The sequence below is a fragment of the Cariama cristata genome, unplaced genomic scaffold, assembly GCF_000690535.1.
Source record: "Cariama cristata isolate BGI_N322 unplaced genomic scaffold, ASM69053v1 scaffold27762, whole genome shotgun sequence".
In the NCBI taxonomy this organism is placed as follows: Eukaryota; Metazoa; Chordata; class Aves; order Cariamiformes; family Cariamidae; genus Cariama; species Cariama cristata.
The window spans coordinates 18,543-37,221 of NW_009603675.1; the positions used below are offsets into that span (position 1 = coordinate 18,543).

Consider the following 18,679-nt stretch of genomic DNA (forward strand, 5'->3'; position numbering starts at 1 on the left):
TGTGATGGGTTTGACCAATATTTTCAAAGTGAAAGTCAACATTTTGACCCAAAGAACCCGACTGCTCCGTTTCAGTCTAACAGGTTGGTCCGAGGGAAAAATCTGGCTGCATGATGAAGTATGAAAGCCACATGGCTAACAGAACTACCTATCATCAGTCTGGAAGTGTTTAAACCACCTCAGATCTTCCTGTTCAAGCAACACAGGAAACTCCAAAACATACAATTAGGATGAGAAGAAAAAGATTAAGACAAGAAAATCTGGCAATTGGTTTAAGGGATTAAAAAAAAAAAGAATCAAATGCTTCCTCCGAGTAGCTACAGAGTCTTAAACATGGCCTCCAACTCATAAACACAAAAGAAACATTATTAGCATGCAGAGAATTTAACTTTCAAGTAGTGACCTGAAAAAGTGATTAAAACCACCTGTGACCACAGGCACACCGATTGCCTGCTTGGTTTGCATTTGTAATATACCAAAAGACAGTAGTTCCTCTCAAGTTTTCAAAAGAAAACCCAAATACTTCAAGGCCATTCGATATCGCCACTCCTAATTTAGGATAGATGTCTGAAAACACCACTTCTTGGTCCTCACTGCTGCCTTTTAGAAAATAAGAGAGCTGGATAGGAATGTCCACACAGAGAATCCTTCTGCATCTCAAAATACTTCTGCCTTCCGTATCTTGGGTAAGCAGAATACGGAAAGCTCGTTAGCAGATGACGTAACGGACAAGTCTTGAGCCACGAACTTCTCTCACCCTCTGGCAGTGGCGCAGGATATTGAGGATGCTATGGAAGCGCTTATCCACTTTCAGTTGAGTGAACTCTTTGATATCAGCCTCCACAATAAAAAATTCACCTGGAAAACAAATAATGACTTTGCTAGAGAAATGACTGTAGGATACACTTAACATTTCACAGGCAACAATACAACCTCTTCTTAACAATTCCACACGCTGATTAAAAAAATACAAATCAGTAGGACGGCCTCACACTACCTCAGGAACTTTGTTCTACTTTCTAAATTTGTCACCAGAAAGAAGAATTAACGACCTTCCCGTTAAGTTCAACTCCCCTGCATCGTCCACAGGCCCCACTCAGCGAGCTCCATCTGTTGTCAGCTCTATCTACTAATATCTCTCAAACCATCCACGCTCCTCTATTGGTCTATCAAGTCCGCAGCAGTCCAAAACACCACCCGGGGCCAGACGGAAGACGTTCCACAGATGTGGATACTAGAAAGTCAGTTGACAGCACACCTTGAAGAGCCTCGACGCGTAACAGTAAACTTCTCTTTGAGGCCTTGCCCATAGGTGTTCTGCTCTTAGTGACATCCAAAGCACTGACCTGAGCAAAACCAAAGAGATGCTCAGGCTCTGATTAAAGATCATAGCACAGCTTTACGAAGAAAGGCATGATACTTCAGCGTTTCAATCACGGAACACTGTTGAGTAGCAGCATGATTTGAATCCCGAGTAGTTGCTTTGCAATGTCTGAAATAAAGCTGTGGCTTGATGACGTTCTCTCAGCAGGCACTCAAGTTCTGGATTCGGCCCTTTGCAAATAAAAGGACAGAGCCCTGCATACATCAGAGCTATGCAGCCCACCATTCCCTTGACTTCCAGATTTGGAAAAAAAATAATTCTTTGTTAATTAAGAAAATGTAAGAAAAAGACTAGCCACATGGAAAGGCATCCTCCCTGTGTCTCTAAGAAAATGGCATAGGAAGGTCCTGCATCAGAGCTGGCAGCCCATCCCTTCTTGTAGTTGATTAACTACTTCTAAAAGGAAATTCTCATTATCATGTGCTTGTAAGAAACCAAGGCCTTGACTGGAGTTAAAGCATTTAAAATGCCTGCAACAGAACCCCAAGTCCCCACAAGCAAGGAAGGAAGGAGTTCTTCTAAGTACTCCATAGCTGTATTCACTACCGGCGATTTCATACTCAGTCTTTATTCACTGCTCTGATAGGAGATAATTATAGAGCTAGTAAAATGGCTGTACGCTTAATACTACCTGTAATGTGGCATAAGGTTTTAACCACGCGTCTTCACAAAACCGTAAGAAAGAAAAGCAATCTGAAACCAGGAACATGCTAATTAAGGTATAAGCAAGAAATGTCCAATTATCTTTAAGGAGAGGAAGTAGAAGGAAATAACGTATTTTTCCATAGTATTATGCTTCCAAGTCTAACAAGAAAGAAGCCACAAGGCTAGGGGTGTTCTAGCTTGGAAAAAGAGGACAGCATTCTCCCTCCTCCTTTTATCCTTAAAGTAAGGCAGAGGCAGTAGCATCTTAGATAAGACAGAGCATCTCTTCTTTCTATTAAGTTATTGGAGAGTCCTTCCAGTTTAAGTGAGGAGAAAGTAGCTGATGCTAGCTGGAAAGCAAAAGCTGCCAGGAAAGCTTTTATTTATTTATTAAACAAGTACAAAGTAGCTTTACACAGGGAAATCTGTGTTTTTCTGTAAACGTTTCATCTTGAAATTTCATCTTGAGTGATCTAATAGGACATGCACTCCACTCCAGAGGAGCATCCAAGGACGTGATGGGCATTAGAATGAAGGTCCCAGAGTGCGTAGTGTTCCGCAAAACATTCGGTAGCCAGAGCTGAAGAATAACAGATCGTGTTTTCTCACAGACTGGGCCATTCTGAGAGTTTAAGAGGAAGTAGAATCTTCCAGAGATGATAACTGTCAAATGCTGGAGGTCTTCCCTCAGGTGAGAACTATGCTGGAAGCTCAACGGAACTTGGGACACTGCCGAATTCACATACAGGGGAGAAGCGGAAAGTTTGTTTACTAGGAAAAGAAAAAAACCTGCATAACTTCTTAAAATAGAACTACAGTTGGATAGAGAGCATTTGCAATTTCCAGTAATAGGGCAATACACCTAAACGGTGTTAGGAACCCGGGGAGAATCTGCATACTGGTTTTGTCGTCTGTTATATCTGGGGGAAGCATCAGAATGTCCTGAATCTGTGCAGAATACGGTTTCTTCTTCTATTTGCCCAGAATTCAGGGCAGCAACATTCAGCATAGCAGGATCTTTTTTATGAAGAAACCAGCACTGGATAAAGGGCAATGGTTTGGTTGGAAACAGTAGGTCCATGCACTAAATAACTAGCTAAACTAACTGAATCACCTTACTGGTTGGAAGGTTACCCTAATAAACCAGGCAGCATCTTTTCTCATCTTGAAATCAGAGGAAGAGGTTGGCTGGCAATCAGCCCAGGCTGAGAAACTGTGGGAATCCTAAGCAGAGAGACACTCACAGTAGAAATTTCAGCAAACAAATCAATGAATGCACAACCTCATCCTGAAAAATGCAACGGATAAAGACATTTAATCATTTCGTGCTGGCCAGATAAGAACCATCTGACAGCCTGCCAGACCTTTTCTCTAGACTTTCTAGATGATTAGTCACAACAAACAAAAACAAAACAAAAACAACCTACCACATACACACACACACACTCTCTCAGATGTTGAATGTCCTAGTTTCCTAACTGAACTTTCCAACATAAACAAGAAAATAAAGACTGTTTCTCAGGTACTTGAAGAAATTAAAAGCCTCAGTTTTTCAGACTTAAAAAAAAATACTTTATGGTTGAAATTTGTCTCTGACTAGTTGGAGCTTTCTCAAGTTGCTCGAAAGGTTCCTTCATTGCAGTCAAGTCTGCCGCGGATCATGGTGCAGACTAAGCACCATTCCAGGCCTAGGACGGCCCTTCTAGTGTTTTTATATATATATATAAAACTGTATAGCCCTGGGCTCAAACTCCTTACTACTGTCCTGAGGACAGTAACAGTTAAACCTAAAAGATACTGTGAGGTAAAAATGATGAAGCAAGTATTTTACGAAATCCCAGATTAATATAAGCCAGTTAGACTGAAGCAAAACTTGTCTAGAGAACACCCAAACTATCAGAGCCCAAATCAGAAGCCAGTCACGTGAAGCAGTCTAGCTGCATGCCTTTAGCATGCATTTATTAAAGTCCTTTACAACACTGATTTTCACAGGACATGTTTATCCTAGAGGTCTCAAAACAAAGTGCCAGGCATGTCTATCAAATCAGAATTCCTTCCCTACAGAAGAGTTGCATTGAGAATCTAGAAGTTAGTGATGTTCTCACCATACTACAATATCGAGAGAGTCTTGATGAGCAAGAAACGCAAAGGAAGGAAGAAAAAGTTGTAGTTTGTCATAAGATGACTCCCGAGTACCCAGTGAATGCTTAGAGCAGAATGTTCTTGCATTCTGTCCAGGACAAAAAAAAAGGAACCAAAAAACCCGAGAGGTAGGTGCCAAGGTGTTGTCAGAAAAAGAGCTCTCTTTCCGTGAGACAGAAGAGTTTGCTCCACGCTTTACGTCTGAACTTGGAAACATAAGGGCATTCTAAGGACACTGCCAAGCTTGATATGCACAGTACACCCCTCCAGGAATAATTACATACTTGTTCTCAAAAGAAAAGGAATGTCAAAAAGGAGATTTTAATATTAGAGATTTACTGTGCCACATATCTTTGGAAAAACTAACCTGTAAGTACAACTTGCTTTTAAATCGAGACAAAGACATTTTGGTGCGTTTTCACTCCCTCCATGCTTTTAAGAAGGGAAAACTTCTTAAGATTATCAGACAGCTCTGTCTCTTCCACAAATCCACTGCAGCATGACTGATTACCCAAGATTTCCCAACTTCAGAACAAATCGTTAATCTTTCACGTCCATTCTAGCTTAAAAACTGAAAACACAGTTTATACAGTTTGGTTATCAAACTAAGAGTTTCCAGAACTTGTAGCGATTCCAAATGAAATCTTTGTGCATTCAAAGTTTTTGCTACAACACACCATCAAAGTGACATGTTTTCAGTGAAAACATATAAAAAGTAACCAAGTCAGTTACGGGGAAAACTCTTCAGTCAAAACAATAATCTTTGTTGCTACAATATAAGACTTTATGCAGAAGAGATGACTGGATTTTATACTGACTACCCGGTTCTGTGGAGTAATAAGACATTGATATTCCTTATGGCCTAGAATCTGATCTGGGGCTGAATCTCGTTTCTGTTCTCCTCCCCTTATAGCAAGGAAGAACCAGAACTTTCATTGCTCCAGACTGTCGAAGCGTCGTTCGTCCCCCATCATGGACAGGGATTCTCCAGGGCCAAATCTGATTTAGACTGTGGCACCCCATGCTGGGAAGGGAGGGAAAGCCCTGCTAAGTCTACAGATTATTAATCTTTTTTTCCTGTTCTCCAACTGAGAATATGCATAAGCAGGTTTTCTAAAATCTTTCAGGACTGATGATTTTTAAACACTCCCACAGGTTAGACCATTCCACAACCTACCAGAGTGCCTGCACAGACTATTTTCTGAGAATAAGATGCTGTAAGTTACAGTAAAGCACAAAAAACACGTGCTGTCATTAGTCATTCAATATTTCAGCCAGTATTATTATACTTGTGCTGCAATATCGAAGTGTTACGAGTACGGTACCAATAAAGGAAAAAAAAAATACCTTTCGTATCCTTAGTTTCTTCTTCCAGGAACCTGTGGTAGAGATTTCTGACTGCTCCATTCATAGATTTCAAAGGCTGATGCAAGATCTTGTACTTGCCCACCACAGCCTTGTTCATATCTTGAACAACTGCATTAATCTGATCATATGTTAAACGACCTTTCATATACCTACAAATAAAAATAAAAATCAGTAATCAGTAAGTCACAAACCAAGTTCCATGTTTATTTTTCTCTTTCATCAGCCTTAATTGAACATGCTATTCCTAAAGAGGCAGTTTCTTCTGCTTTGTGTTAATGAATAAACGTAGCAGTTAATTTTGTTCATTTCCTTGATTGCTTAATAATCCTGAAGGTAAAAAAGCCATGATAAAACCTAGAGCAGAAAGATGAAACTTTAGAAAGCTAAATTAAGAAGTAAAAGCTTAAGCTGTAAGGAGCCTTTCAACATGGAATAAAGGTTCCTTTTATAGCATACCACTTAAACTACAAACTCAGAAAAAATCATGCAACTTTGCAGAAAACATAGCACGAGTCAAAACTGAAATTAAATGTTCCTGCCTAAGAGTGCAATTTGGTTCGTATTACAATCATAAATAACCTGCGTTTGATCTTACAGACGTTCCTTTGGGTTTTTTTGAAGAAAAATCAGTTTTGTGTTGTTTTCTGTATTTTATTGTGCAGCCTACTGAGCTATACAGACACAGTTCTGCACTACCACCATTCGCTTCAGAACTTTCAGAGCATTTCATAAAACTAGTACTAAAATAATAAGATCTGTTGATAACAGCCTAGAGGTACAGGAAACAGAAGATAAAAACAAAGTGATGTGGAAATATTAGAACACTGGAATATTTGCAAGTAAGGCTATTCAGTATTTATAGATGCAAAGGCATGCATTCAAGGAAGAGGAAACATGCTACAAACTGAGAAGCTATTATATGAAAAAGAAATCTGAAACTCATATGACAAGCAGTAAGCTAAATACAAACCAAAACCTCCCAAACACTGCAGTAAAAGCCAGGGCAACCTTGCAACTTGAATTATCCTGTGATCACCATTCAGTCGCTACAACAAACCAAATTTGGCTGTTTGCATTCCGTTCAGTATCAGTTTGCCGATGTGTGGAGTTAAGAAAAGTGTTACAATTAATTTTAAGAATGAATGAGGTTCTTTAGATCAGTCTGTCAGGTGGCTAAAAGCTGTAGGACAATAAGACTGAAAAGATCAATGAACAGGAAATGCTTCCCTCATTTTAATTGGAATGGAAAAACTCAGTCTTTGGAAAACACACAATTTAAAGCGCAAGTAGCTAATCAATTGCAAATTCAATATTCCAAACCAGAACGCGGGCAGGCATTCTACAGTTGCCAACTAAAAATAAGTGTTTGCTGTAGATTTTAATAATAGCCAGTCCCTGCCAGGGACACAGGTCTGCACGGGATGTGTAAAAACTCCTGAATTCAAAGCAATTGCTCTAATTTCAGACTGAATTGCCACAAAGTTATTTGCAGCCGCTTTTCAACTTTATCGATACTTTGATTAATCCAGATTCAAAAGTTGGAGGTGCAGCCATTTTTATAACAATACTCTGCTTTGCACACCTATCTTTTCGAATAAAAGCAGCACTACCACCTCTGAAACGCAGTCCCACGCAGCATAAACAAGTAACCCAGCCTATAACCACAGAAGCGCTTTGCCTGTATACATTAACTGCTATTTATTGCTCTATCCACATCCCTTAGCCTATTTATAAAGTCCCAGGGGAATGCGCTGAGCTATAAAGATTAAGGCCAGAGGTATAAAATACCTGTATTTAAGTTCCTACGCTCCCACTATCAATAGACATACAGTGAGCACACTTAATAAAGCCAAAAGAACACCTCAGCTCATCCTGAAGCAGAAAGAGAACCAGGGTTTGGTTGCCTAAACCTAAGAACCGTTGTTCTCTTTGAGAAGCCCTCAGGCATCCAAGATGCTCACACAGGGCTAGCAGAGGGGTTTCCAGAAATTTCAGTCACTAAAGATCTGGCAGTACATGGTAAAGCATCTGCAACAGCGCCAGACGGTTTAACTGAAACGCGCCATTTAGCAGCTGGGCAGCTGAACTGTTTTTTCTGGTTTTGTCGACTGTACTGACTAGACGTTCAGCGACAAGAGTGGGAGTGGGGGCACTCCGTGAGCGTGGAGACACCTGTGTCACAGACACTTAAATGTAGGCGCCTTAATCGGAAACGAAATTCTGTCAAAAGCAACTGGAATTTTTCTTCTATGCATCACTGTAAGGATCATAAAACCTCCAGCTGTTCCACAGTCTTCTCATGTTTCTATCTAGCCACGGCTAGCAAACCCATAAATGCTGACATTTATTTCAGTCTGTACATACACTAATATAAAAATATAAAGTTAAGAAGTTCCAAATTCATCCATTTAATTTAGATTTAAAATAACTTTAAAATCTGCTTCACTATACCAAAAGCAAAAACATTCAGAAGTCTTTTTTTTTTTTTTTTTTTAAAACGAGTGACCCAATTTCTTTTTTTAAATCCACAGAAAGCCTTTTCAAAACATTTTTTTCTCCATAGGTATGAAAACCAAAGCACAGTACTATGTTCTTCAAAGAAAAGAATAACATCAATATATCACCTATATACCACTGGAAAAAAAAAAAACCAAAATGATATAAATCTCCTAATGGCCAGCCCTTGCTGCCTTAAATACGCGTAGGCTAAAAGAAACATGTATTCCCTCAAGTTACCATCTTCCGAGCCTTGAGAGTTATAACGAATGTGCAGATTCTAAAATATCTTAAGTGGTAAGAATTTTAGACACGGAATAAAGCAAGCATTTTCCTTTGCCTTGAATTCAATGTTAACCGAGACGTCAACTGTGCAATTTCCTTTCTCTTCCTCCAAAAAGCGCCTTTCCGCAACAGATTTGAAGGGTAACATAATTTGCAAGTTTCTTACTGTGCGAAAGGATTCGATTTGATCAAGGTTACTTCATCTCTGCACCTTCACGCAGCACGTACCTTTGTTAAATACCTGCTGCAGAGTTCTAAAACTACGAAGTCACTGAAGACTGTATATCCCTTTCAGTGCCCTAATGATGTTAGAGATAGATTCTCCTTGATATTCAGAACAAAGAGGGGGAAAACCACCTAGATTTTTCGGTTATGATCTATCACAGCTGTGGTAGGAAGGGAGAGAGGAATAAAACTCTTGGCAGACACAAAACCCACGATAACCAGCTGGTATGGGATTTACACACATATGTGATGCATATGCACGGTTGTGCTTTATTAAGTAGCTCAGGCAGGCTTAGCATAGGCACAGTCCTGTACCAGCACAGTCACACAGGTCCAGAACCAGAGCTAAGAGAATGTGTCAGGAGTGAGAAAATTGGGGTTACAAACATTTGCTGCTTAGATTTGATTAAGTAGTATGTGAAATTGCAATCTTAGCGGACTCTCCCAATCTCGTATTACAACACTGCCAGGCAACAGGAAAAAAAAAACCAAAACAAAAACCAAAACCTGGTAGATTAACAGATCTAGTTAAATTCATGTAAATCTTCCTTCACAGAACAAACACGCCTTTCCCATCTTAATAAAAATATTTCTATAGCCCCACAAGCACAGTTGAAGATGCAACATTTTGATAAATCGGCCATGAATATAAGAGGATCCAGCTGGGCTCTGTCCCCATTCTCCCCACCCACAAACAGCAGGGGAAAACCTTCCACTTTCGAGGATGAGGAAACACTTTAAGGAGCTCTCAGGGAAGATCATAGCTTTAACTGGAGGTTAAACCAACATTTGGCTAGAATGGCCTATACCTACTTCTCTTGCCTTAGCAGAGATAAAGACCAAAAATTCCCGTGCTCCAGCTTTACCTTTCCAAAATTTTAATCGGGAGAGAAATACCTAAGGGAGTAAATCTACCAAATACTAGAGGTGATCTGCAGAACAAAAAAAAAAAAAATCAGGTGCATGCACTTTTAAGAAATAATCAAAAGAGTCCTTGATCATTAGCTCAACATTCAGGCTCCTTCATTTTTTGGATTGAGTAATTTGGTGGAAGAAAATGGACCCTGCTCACCCAAAAGTTTTGAAAGCTATAGGAGAGACGATTTGAAAGCCTTGAGTAAAACACAGACTCAAAAAAAAAAATTCTTATTGAAACAAGTGTTGTCAGGGAACACACTGAATCTAGAGTCTAGATAACAATTTAGCCTTAGGCACCAAGAGAATTTTCTCCTTTTCGCAGAAATATTTATCCTTGTCCCAAAAATGTCATTTAAGAAAAGTTATTCCTACATGACAGACTTCAGACAAGGATATCCATTAATCAGGTCCTGATGGTAGGGGGGCAAAAAACCCACAGCTTTCTATTTCAGAAATTTGGGATACTTCAGTGGGAGGTGTTTTTTGCTTTTAACAACTCTGATTTCTTTTCCTGTCTCCAAACAGATTGATAAGTCAAGACTTGAAGTTTTCAGAAACCAACAGTCAGGTCAAATAAAAAGAGCATTTATCATTATTTTTCCTTTTAAGTGTAACCATACCTTTCATCTTAGATGATGATGGCTCTTTTTTTTTTTAAATGTCAGTTCTCAAAACAAGAAGAGAACCCATCTATTAGCCAACAGATTTCTGTCCATACAATTAAAGTGACTTTTAAGATAAGAGGTTTGGGTTTTAACTGATTAGTTCTGATCTTCCTAATACATACATAAAAAAGAACCTAATTAGCTCTATTAATTTCATTTTCAGATTTGCCAGTATTGCGTATAAACTATTTGGAGCTATCATCATGCATTTCATCCCGTGGAACATTTAGCATTACAAAACATCTCTCTCAGTCTCAGTCCTGCAAGAGCTCACTTTCCCAAAAGCTACCGTTTGCCACCCAAACTGGCATGACAGGGCCTAAGAAAAGCCAGGCTTACTTACGTAGGAACATTTTCAAATTCTTCCGCAGTTATTAAGGGCGCTTCTTTAATATGTCTTGGCTCTTTTGTAGGTTTCTTTGCACGTTCAGGTTCCACAACTTTTGTTTGTTCTTCACATTTCACAGTTAGCCCAGTGACGCTGTAAAATGAATGAGTATTAAGTGTATAAATAGCAGATAAGTAGTAAGGAGAATACCATTATATTATCAAGTCTGCTTACTCACAGACCTAAGTTCCAACCCATCTGTTAGGCTGGGTGAACGTAATTCACGATCTTTCCCGAAAGAAAAATAAAGCAAGCAAGCCTACTCCATTTCAAATTGCATACTTTAGCTGACTTCATTATAGCTCTTCATTTCCCTGCTAGAGAGGCTGCTAGCAGGTGAACTGGAAGCAGTCCAAATGCAGCACAGAGCAGTTAAGAATTCAATGTACCATTACATTTCACAGAACATGAGGCCTCGCTTTTTATCAGATGAACCACAGCACAGAGCTGCAGCCTAACAGGCAGATTTGAAATACTTCACAGCTCTTTGAAACAAGTTCAAATCTTGGAAAGCCTGACTCATCCATTAATCTTTTGAAGCAAAGAAATCCAACACCATCCAGCAAGCTGGGATTTTTATTTTATTTTTTTTTTAGGCAAGATCCCAAAAGCTGAGGAATTTCCTGCTTTGGGTGATTATTAGAGCATTATTTTTATAAACTCACCCTTCCTCCAAACCCTCAGCTTAGAGCCTCAAAGCCCGAGTTATTTGCCAGCCCCCCACCTAGCCGCTCTCCTGCTTATCGCTAGGAGGACAGCAAAGAGGATGCATTTGGCCAAATTTGACGTTATTGGGCTGAGATGTGCAACAGAAATAACTAAAGCAGTACCGAGCTGACCTGTCACAAAGACCTGATCCTCTACTTTGATCTAACCTTCCCACAAGAAGAGATCTTTGTTTGATGGCGGGGGGGGGGGGCCTACAGTCAGCGAACGACACAGCAGTGCCCCATGCGCTGATCTGAAGAGCTGGGATTTGATGTGTCGCTTGACGGGACACCCCCAAACCCCATGTCCCATTTCCCAGGGAAAACTGGAGTGTGGAGGAGAGCGAGTGCCACCTGCTGGACTCCCAAACTGGCCTGTGACACAGCGACAGGGAAAGCTCTGCCCTTCTGAAATCTAGGACACCAACAGTTAAATTCATTCAGATGTAAACGTCTGAAAAAACGAGGTCCTGCACAAAACTCATCCTGGCATCCTGGAGCTAGCACTAGTGGCAGGGAATGTCAGCAAGGAAGAGGGAAAGGGAAAGGTGGGGATTTTTGGTGGTGTTGGAGGGGTCTTTGGAATAGAAAGATAAATGCGAGGGAGGCGAGTTCACATCTTAAAACTTCATTCCTCCCTGCCATCCTCCTCACTGCAACAAACCTCTTCTCTTTTCTAGACGATTCCCCATCCCCAGGTACTTCTGCTTCGGGTTCCTACCCACTACCTTGCCTCTATATTGCTGCAGTGGGATAGTGCATATAGAGTTCACCGCTGACCTGGCCCATGAAAAGAAAGAACTGGAGCTTGGATTCAGAATCTGGCTTTGGTGCGGTGAGAAACTGCTCTCTCAATAAACACCTGGAATATAAAGGGCTTAAGATAACCTTGAACTTGCTTTTTATTTCTGTAGATTCCTCTGGTAAACAAGAACATCAAATCAAGAACACGGGAGAGAAACAAGAGCTAAAGTCATGAATTGCTCAATTCCTCTGTGTGGGTGTCTTCATTCTTTCTGAGATTCGAAGGCATGTCTCACCAGCGTTCAAGTGCTCCCTCTGCTTTCTGCATTACTTATCTCATGATATTCACTCAACAGACAATTAGCACTCAGCTCCCCAAGCATTTTGGGACGTAGAGGAACAGAAATGGAGAAGGTCAATGGAGGAAGGTTTGGGGAAGAGGAACGAAGACCTATTTACAGTGATTCAGATGGATTCTGACCCGTTACAGTCTGTCTTGCACTTGTTCGATCCTCCACTGCACAACACAGCGAACACCAAGAAGTGACAACATGGGGACAATGAAGAAAATGTGCTTTCATAGAATCGTAGAATCGTTATGGTTGGAAGAGACCTCAAAGATCATCAAGTCCAACCGTATACCCGATGCCACCATGCCCGCTAAACCCACTAAATGAACACTCGAAGGGCCACATCTAAACGTTTTTTGAACACCTCCAGGGACGATGACTCCACCACCTCCCTGGGGAGCCCGTTCCAATGCCTAACGACTCTAACAGTGAAGAAGTTCTTCCTGATATCCAACCTGAACCTCCCCTGGCACAACTTGAGACCGTTTCCTCTTGTCCTATTGACAAATGCCTCTGACAAAAGGCATTAACATAAAATGTATTATTCCTCAGGAAAAACCAACACCACGAACTGACACTGACAGAACAGCAGTTGTAAGCTGGCAGAGCATAATCTGTAGAAAATTATTAGAAAAACTTCCTTAGTTTTACGTGTGTGGTTCTCTTTAGAAAGGGAAGAACCAGCTGAAGTCACATCACAAGTAACTTCTTGATCAAAAGTGTAAGACTGGAAGGGAACCAACATCCCAAAGAATCTTTTTGATATCAGAGGTGACACAATCGCTAAACAAGCCTTATTTGCATCTAAACAATTTCCAGGAGCCAATGTAAACTTAAGACAAAGGGTTTTCCTAAATTAAGAAAGTAAGTTATAGAAGGAAGGCAGAACTCCGGTGATAATTTCTGAAGAACTTCCATTCTTTCACACACACAAAAAAAGCAGCATCTGAATTGAAAGGGACATCTCTAGACACATTTTAGGAGGCTGTTTCCTAAACGGAGGGTTCATGTCTAAAGGGTTGCATTCAGAAAAAAGCTTCTGCATAAATCATGTCCTTACCAGCTAAGACTAGTCCAAGTTTCAATACAAGCAGTACTTATGCAGGTGAGAATACTGCTACACACCATGTAAAATTAGAGTTCATTTTTCTCTTCTGTAACCCTATTTCCACATCCTTAACCTTTTACTTTGCTGGAATACGCTGGTAATGTTTTCAGCCTGAGACTTATCTGGCATTAGGAGCAAGACCAGGCAAAGCTGATAGATTCAGGATGCATCGAATTCAAATAGACTGATGCATTACCTTCTGACAAGCTACAAGGGTGTAAACAAGCTCTGGGATCTCCAGATGTTAGGCTCTAGAAGAGACCCCCATCTGGCATGCAGTAACATCACTCAAAAAGAAAAAGCAACTTGCGTCTCATTCTCTCACTTGAGCTATTTTATCCTGAACAGCTTCTTAGTACAGCCCTCTCAAAGGCAGGTGGATGTCATTGCTAGCTAAAATAAATGCCAGGCTGCTGCAGGGAAAGGAGAATAAAAATACCACAACCATAACTCAAATCCCCACAGAAAGATGATTGAGATAGAGGATTTTTTTTTTTTTTAATAATATTTGGAAGGGCAGTACTGAACTTCAGTTCTAGTGACCCAGCATTTCGATCACTAGCCTACCCTTCACTCCTTAGACACCGCAACTATCAAATCAGCGTGTTTGCAATCCTAAAGCAAAGAATGCTCCCATTTATAGAAGCAGCTTTCTACTAAAATGTCACACCTGCCACTGCAAGCTTCCAGCTGAACAACTTGGTATTTTATAGATTTTACCTGAGGGATTTGTTAGGGTGCTAGCACAAGCCTGGTAGTGAACAGTCACGAGCAAACTCCAGAATCAATACCTATAAAAACAACCTTGGCTCCCAAAAGTTCACAGTTAATATACAATAAAAGGAGTAGAGCTGTACAATGCTGCAGCCAGATGCTGCCCGGAGCAGCCCGGTATCTCCACGCTCCTGTACCACATACCAGCTCTGAGTTGGTTTAGGCAGATGGGGAGGAATGTTGTCGCGGAGGTGCTGTGCTTCACTTTGATCTCTCTCAGCGGACTTCTGGAGCTCCTGAAATTAATGTTAGATTTCATCAGAAATCTGAAACTATTAATGTCAAGCAAATAAAATTAGTCTACTATTAGGGCAATGCTAAACATAATTTTTAACTTGATTAAGGGTTGTTCTTTCTTCTCTCCCCATCATCTTACCTCTTTACCCCCCAATTTCCCCAAGAACAACTAGTAAAGCTCAGAAAAACAAAGCTAAGAGTGTCCGTCCTTGCCCTCAAAGAGTCAGAGAAATCTGAGTGGGCGAGAATTAAATCTTTAACAATATATCCTAGCAGGTTTGAGCAGGGGAATGGTGGTGATGAAGAGATACTACAGGAAACTCATCTACATCCCCCAAACAACACTTTCACAAAAGACTTAACACCTGAAGGCATTGGAAATACACACTAGAACAACAGATAAATATTCTAATTAAATAGTTTTCATAGCTATTGCAAGGATGGAAAAATAGAACTGCTCTTTAGATCACAGTGTCTATTATGATAAATGTGTGCTTTCAATGTATAAGTCTTGAAAAATAAAATTTTTAATGTTCACTATGCTGGAGAACTGCTTAATAAACCATCAGTAAGCCTGATCCAAGCCCCAGTTTCTCTTGTAAGCATGTGCATCCAAACATATCACGGAGGATCTAGAAAAGAACAACTACACACTTATCAAATACACACTTATCAAAGATTCCTTTGAATCTTTCTCTGTTTTATGAACAAGAATAAAAGATTACTTTTAGCAAATTCTTCAATTTTTCTTGCTGTTGAACTTCGGTTTCCATTTTACTCAGGAGATCTTGCAAAAGAACCATCTCATGTCCTATTTTACAGAGCATAGATTTGAGGGATGGTTCTTGACCTGTCAAAGAGAGAACGTTAAGCCAAAAAGCCAAAACACCTCCAATACAAAACCAAAATCCCATTTCCCTCTCCTCCACAAGCAGTGATTATCTACTAAGTCTATGCTCCCAAACTACTGTATCTTCCCAGGAGAAGCTGCAATATTCACTGGTCAAACAGTCAACCTTCTAGTCCATACAGCCAACTGAGATCAAAGCTGCTGCAGGGAGCTGCTGTTCCCTCCAGAGAGGTTTAGATTGGACATTAGGAAGAATTTCTTCATCAAAAGGATTGTCAAGCACTGGAAGAGGCTGCCCAGGGAAGTGGTGGAGTCACCGTCCCTGGAGGCATTTAAAAGGCTTGTAAATGTGGTGCTTAGGGACATGGTTTTGTGGTGGACTTGGTCGTGCCAGGTTAACAGTTGGACTTGATGATCTTAAAGGTCTTTTACAACCTAGACGATTCTGTGATTCTAATAAAGGCCTCTCTCCAGCACTAGGCTGGAAAGCACTAAGCTGTACCCACTACTGCTTGCAGGTTGTGGCTGTGGGACACAGGTTTTAAACACAGCCTAGCTTTCACAGCTGCTTGGCTGCGGCACCCTGCTCTCCTTCACAATCGCCCTCTGTTTAGGGTTATAGTTCCTCTTCCAGCAGGAGGTTAGCCTAGATGACCCTCCCAAACAACATTTCTGTGATCCTGCGTCACCTCTATTTATGCCTAGGAAAAGATAAGAGATGAATCGAAAACATTCAGATCCATTTCAGCACCTCAGTTTAAGTAAGTTTGCTACCCACTGCGTGTTCACATCACAGCCAGGCACTCCTGTGCACCTCAGTTTAAGTAAGTTTGCTAACCACCGCGTGTTCACATCACAGCCAGGCACTCCTGGAATGCTAGGACAAGACATCTGTATAAACCTCTGTCTGTGCCTTTGCATATTTTTGTAATTAGGCTTAACATACTCGCTAATTATTTTTCCTCCTCCTATCTGGAGCTTTCCCTCCAAGTGTATAGAATATAGGGTACGTTAACCACCAGTCTTCAAGTCCCTGAGAGGAACATACTTTCTCTTAGCCCGTGCTCTCTACTTGACACCTAGTTCTCTGCTAATGCTCCCATTTTGCCATCCTTGCTCACTTTGTCGTTGTAGTTGTTCTCCTCTGCATTTTACTTGATTTCCACTTCATGTTACATTCCTTGTCTAATTAGAGCAGTCCCATTTTCTGCAAGGAGGTGAAAACCAGAACCCACTCTTAATTTCTTTTACCTATGTTTCTTAATTGAAGAGTCTTTTTAATAGTTGAAATCTTCACGTTGATGTGAAAGCATAAATCTTCCAGGTCTGAGGACGCCATATCTTCTGTTATCATACCGAGGGAAAATAAAAAAGAATGTAATAATTTAAGACAGACCTAAGCTGCAAACCCTAAGCACACAAGCAGAATTTTAAAAAGGACCCTGGTCTGTCAAAGAACCAAAGAGAACTTAAATCAAGCAGTAAATGTAGTAAATACCTTTTATTTTACTAAATTGAAAGCAGGAAGCACAAAGTGACTGGCATTAGAGAAGACAAAGTAATTTCCCTGAACTCTGGAAATAAATGCAGTGTAACATCAGTACAACGATTCCTCGTGAAACTGCTTAAGTCTTTAATATAGTAAGGTGTTCACTACTAAAGGAGTTGGAAATTTACTGCAATAAAGAAAATAAAGAAATATCTGGCTGATACAAAGTAGTTCTATAAGGCTCCCTTAGGGAGACTGCATCAGGTGATCAAGATTTAAAGAAGCATTTTGTTTTGTTTTTAAAAAAAGTGATTAGGCTCGACATTAGGAAGAACTTCTTCACTGTTAGAGTCATTAGGCATTGGAACGGGCTCCCCAGGGAGGTGGTGGAGTCACCATCCCTGGAGGTGTTCAAAAAACGTTTAGATGTGGCGCTTCGAGACATGGTTTAGCGGGCATGGTGGCATCGGGTGTACGGTTGGACTTGATGATCTTTGAGGTCTCTTCCAACCAAAATGATTCTATGATTCTAATTAAACAAAAGAAAATGTACACTTGCTTGCTAGCAGACTAAGGAGGTACAAAAGGTAGCATTATATCTCGGTTACTGTTGTGTAAGTACGCTTATTAACTCTATTATAGAAAACAACTGACAAAAACCCTGGCAGAAATCATCCCCCCAGACCCCCAGGTAACACCGTCCCCCGGCGGCCCTTGTGTTCACAGCGCTCGCACAGCTCCCTCCGGCGGGTAACCCACACCTGGAAACGAAGCTTTCATTCCGCTTTTAGTCTTAAAATCCTACGAACTAGGACCCCTGCTGAATCAGCTATTAGAGATTTGCCGATTTCCACACTTCTCATACTTTAGGAGAAACCGTTACAACCCGCGGCAGCCCCCGCCCTTCGTTTCGCCTCACGTCCTAACCCAACACGAGTATTTCCCGCTCCAGCGCACTGCTCTCACCGCTGCGATGACCGGAGCCAGCTCGCTGGTGAGGAGGAAAGCGGTTTCTCCACAGAAAAAAACCCCGATCGGGCCCCGCTGTTCCCCGGCGGCGGCGCCGCTTCAAACCCGCCGCGCTCAGCCGGCCGTTGGGAGAGCGCAGGCGCATGCGCGGAAGGGGAAGGCGGGAAGGGCGAAGGGCGGGAAGTGCTGAGGGAACAGCCCCCCCCCCCGCTCCGGTGCCGCCTCACAGGGCTCTTCCCGCCCTCTCAGGAACCGGGATTCCACCAACAAAAAAAAACCCACAGCGCTTATTAATTAGTCAGAGAAATTCAGTTTATTTCGGCATTCAACAGAAGACAAAGCCCTCGATAAAAATTAAGGCGCTTTTCAACATACACATACTCATACTGGTATGTCTTCTATAGAACATCATCACCACCCATCGATTTTTTTTCCTCAGGGAGGGGAGAGGGAAGGAGATAAATAAACAGCTTAGCTTACACTTACCCCAAACTCCTTTTTTCTAATTAGCTACAAATATAAAGGTTTATTGCTAAGGATAGACTGCTTATCTCTCCAAAGAAAAAAATACGCAAAAACTGTTGCTTTTCCACAATTTCCTAATGAAGAATAACTTGTGGTTCCCTCTCCCCCCAACTCCAAAAACAACCCAACAACCCCTGAAGAACTGAGAGATTACCATACAAAAAAGTTGAAGAAGGACCATTTTTAAAGCAGTGGTGCAATCCAAGAAGTGCCCGCATTCAGCAGACCTTTAAGGAAAAAGGAAAACCAGCAAAGAAGGAGTCACGTAATGTCTCCGGACAATATGTTATTGAAATTGCTCGGTAAAAGAACGCATTATCTTAACATTTTTAGTGGTAAAAAGCAGTCAGGCCTTCAGTGGCACAGGGAAGGCTGCACTAACCCCTCCGGCAGTCCGCTCTACACGACCG

General features: G+C 41.1%; 1 protein-coding gene across 1 annotated transcript; it reads right to left on the minus strand.

Annotated features, from left to right (window-relative positions):
- Positions 1–709: 709 nt before the first annotated feature.
- On the minus strand, positions 710–16,625 carry SKA1 (spindle and kinetochore associated complex subunit 1). The gene is made up of 6 exons (XM_009695296.1): positions 16,538–16,625; positions 15,162–15,286; positions 14,344–14,435; positions 10,472–10,609; positions 5,519–5,688; positions 710–858 (listed from the first exon to the last, which is right to left on the minus strand). Exons 1-6 carry the CDS (start codon positions 16,623–16,625, stop codon positions 710–712), a joined length of 762 nt encoding a protein of 253 aa, XP_009693598.1.
- Positions 16,626–18,679: the final 2,054 nt, after the last annotated feature.

Coding starts and splice junctions, on each gene's coding strand:
- SKA1 (XM_009695296.1), bottom strand. CDS start 16,625: ATGGCGTCCTCAGACCTGGAAGATTTATGCTTTCACATCAACGTGAAG. Junction 10,610..14,343: donor CCTAAACCAACTCAGAGCTG/GTATGTGGTACA, acceptor TTCATTTTACAG/CGTCACTGGGCTAACTGTGA. Junction 859..5,518: donor AGAAACTAAGGATACGAAAG/GTATTTTTTTTT, acceptor TTTGTTTTCCAG/GTGAATTTTTTATTGTGGAG.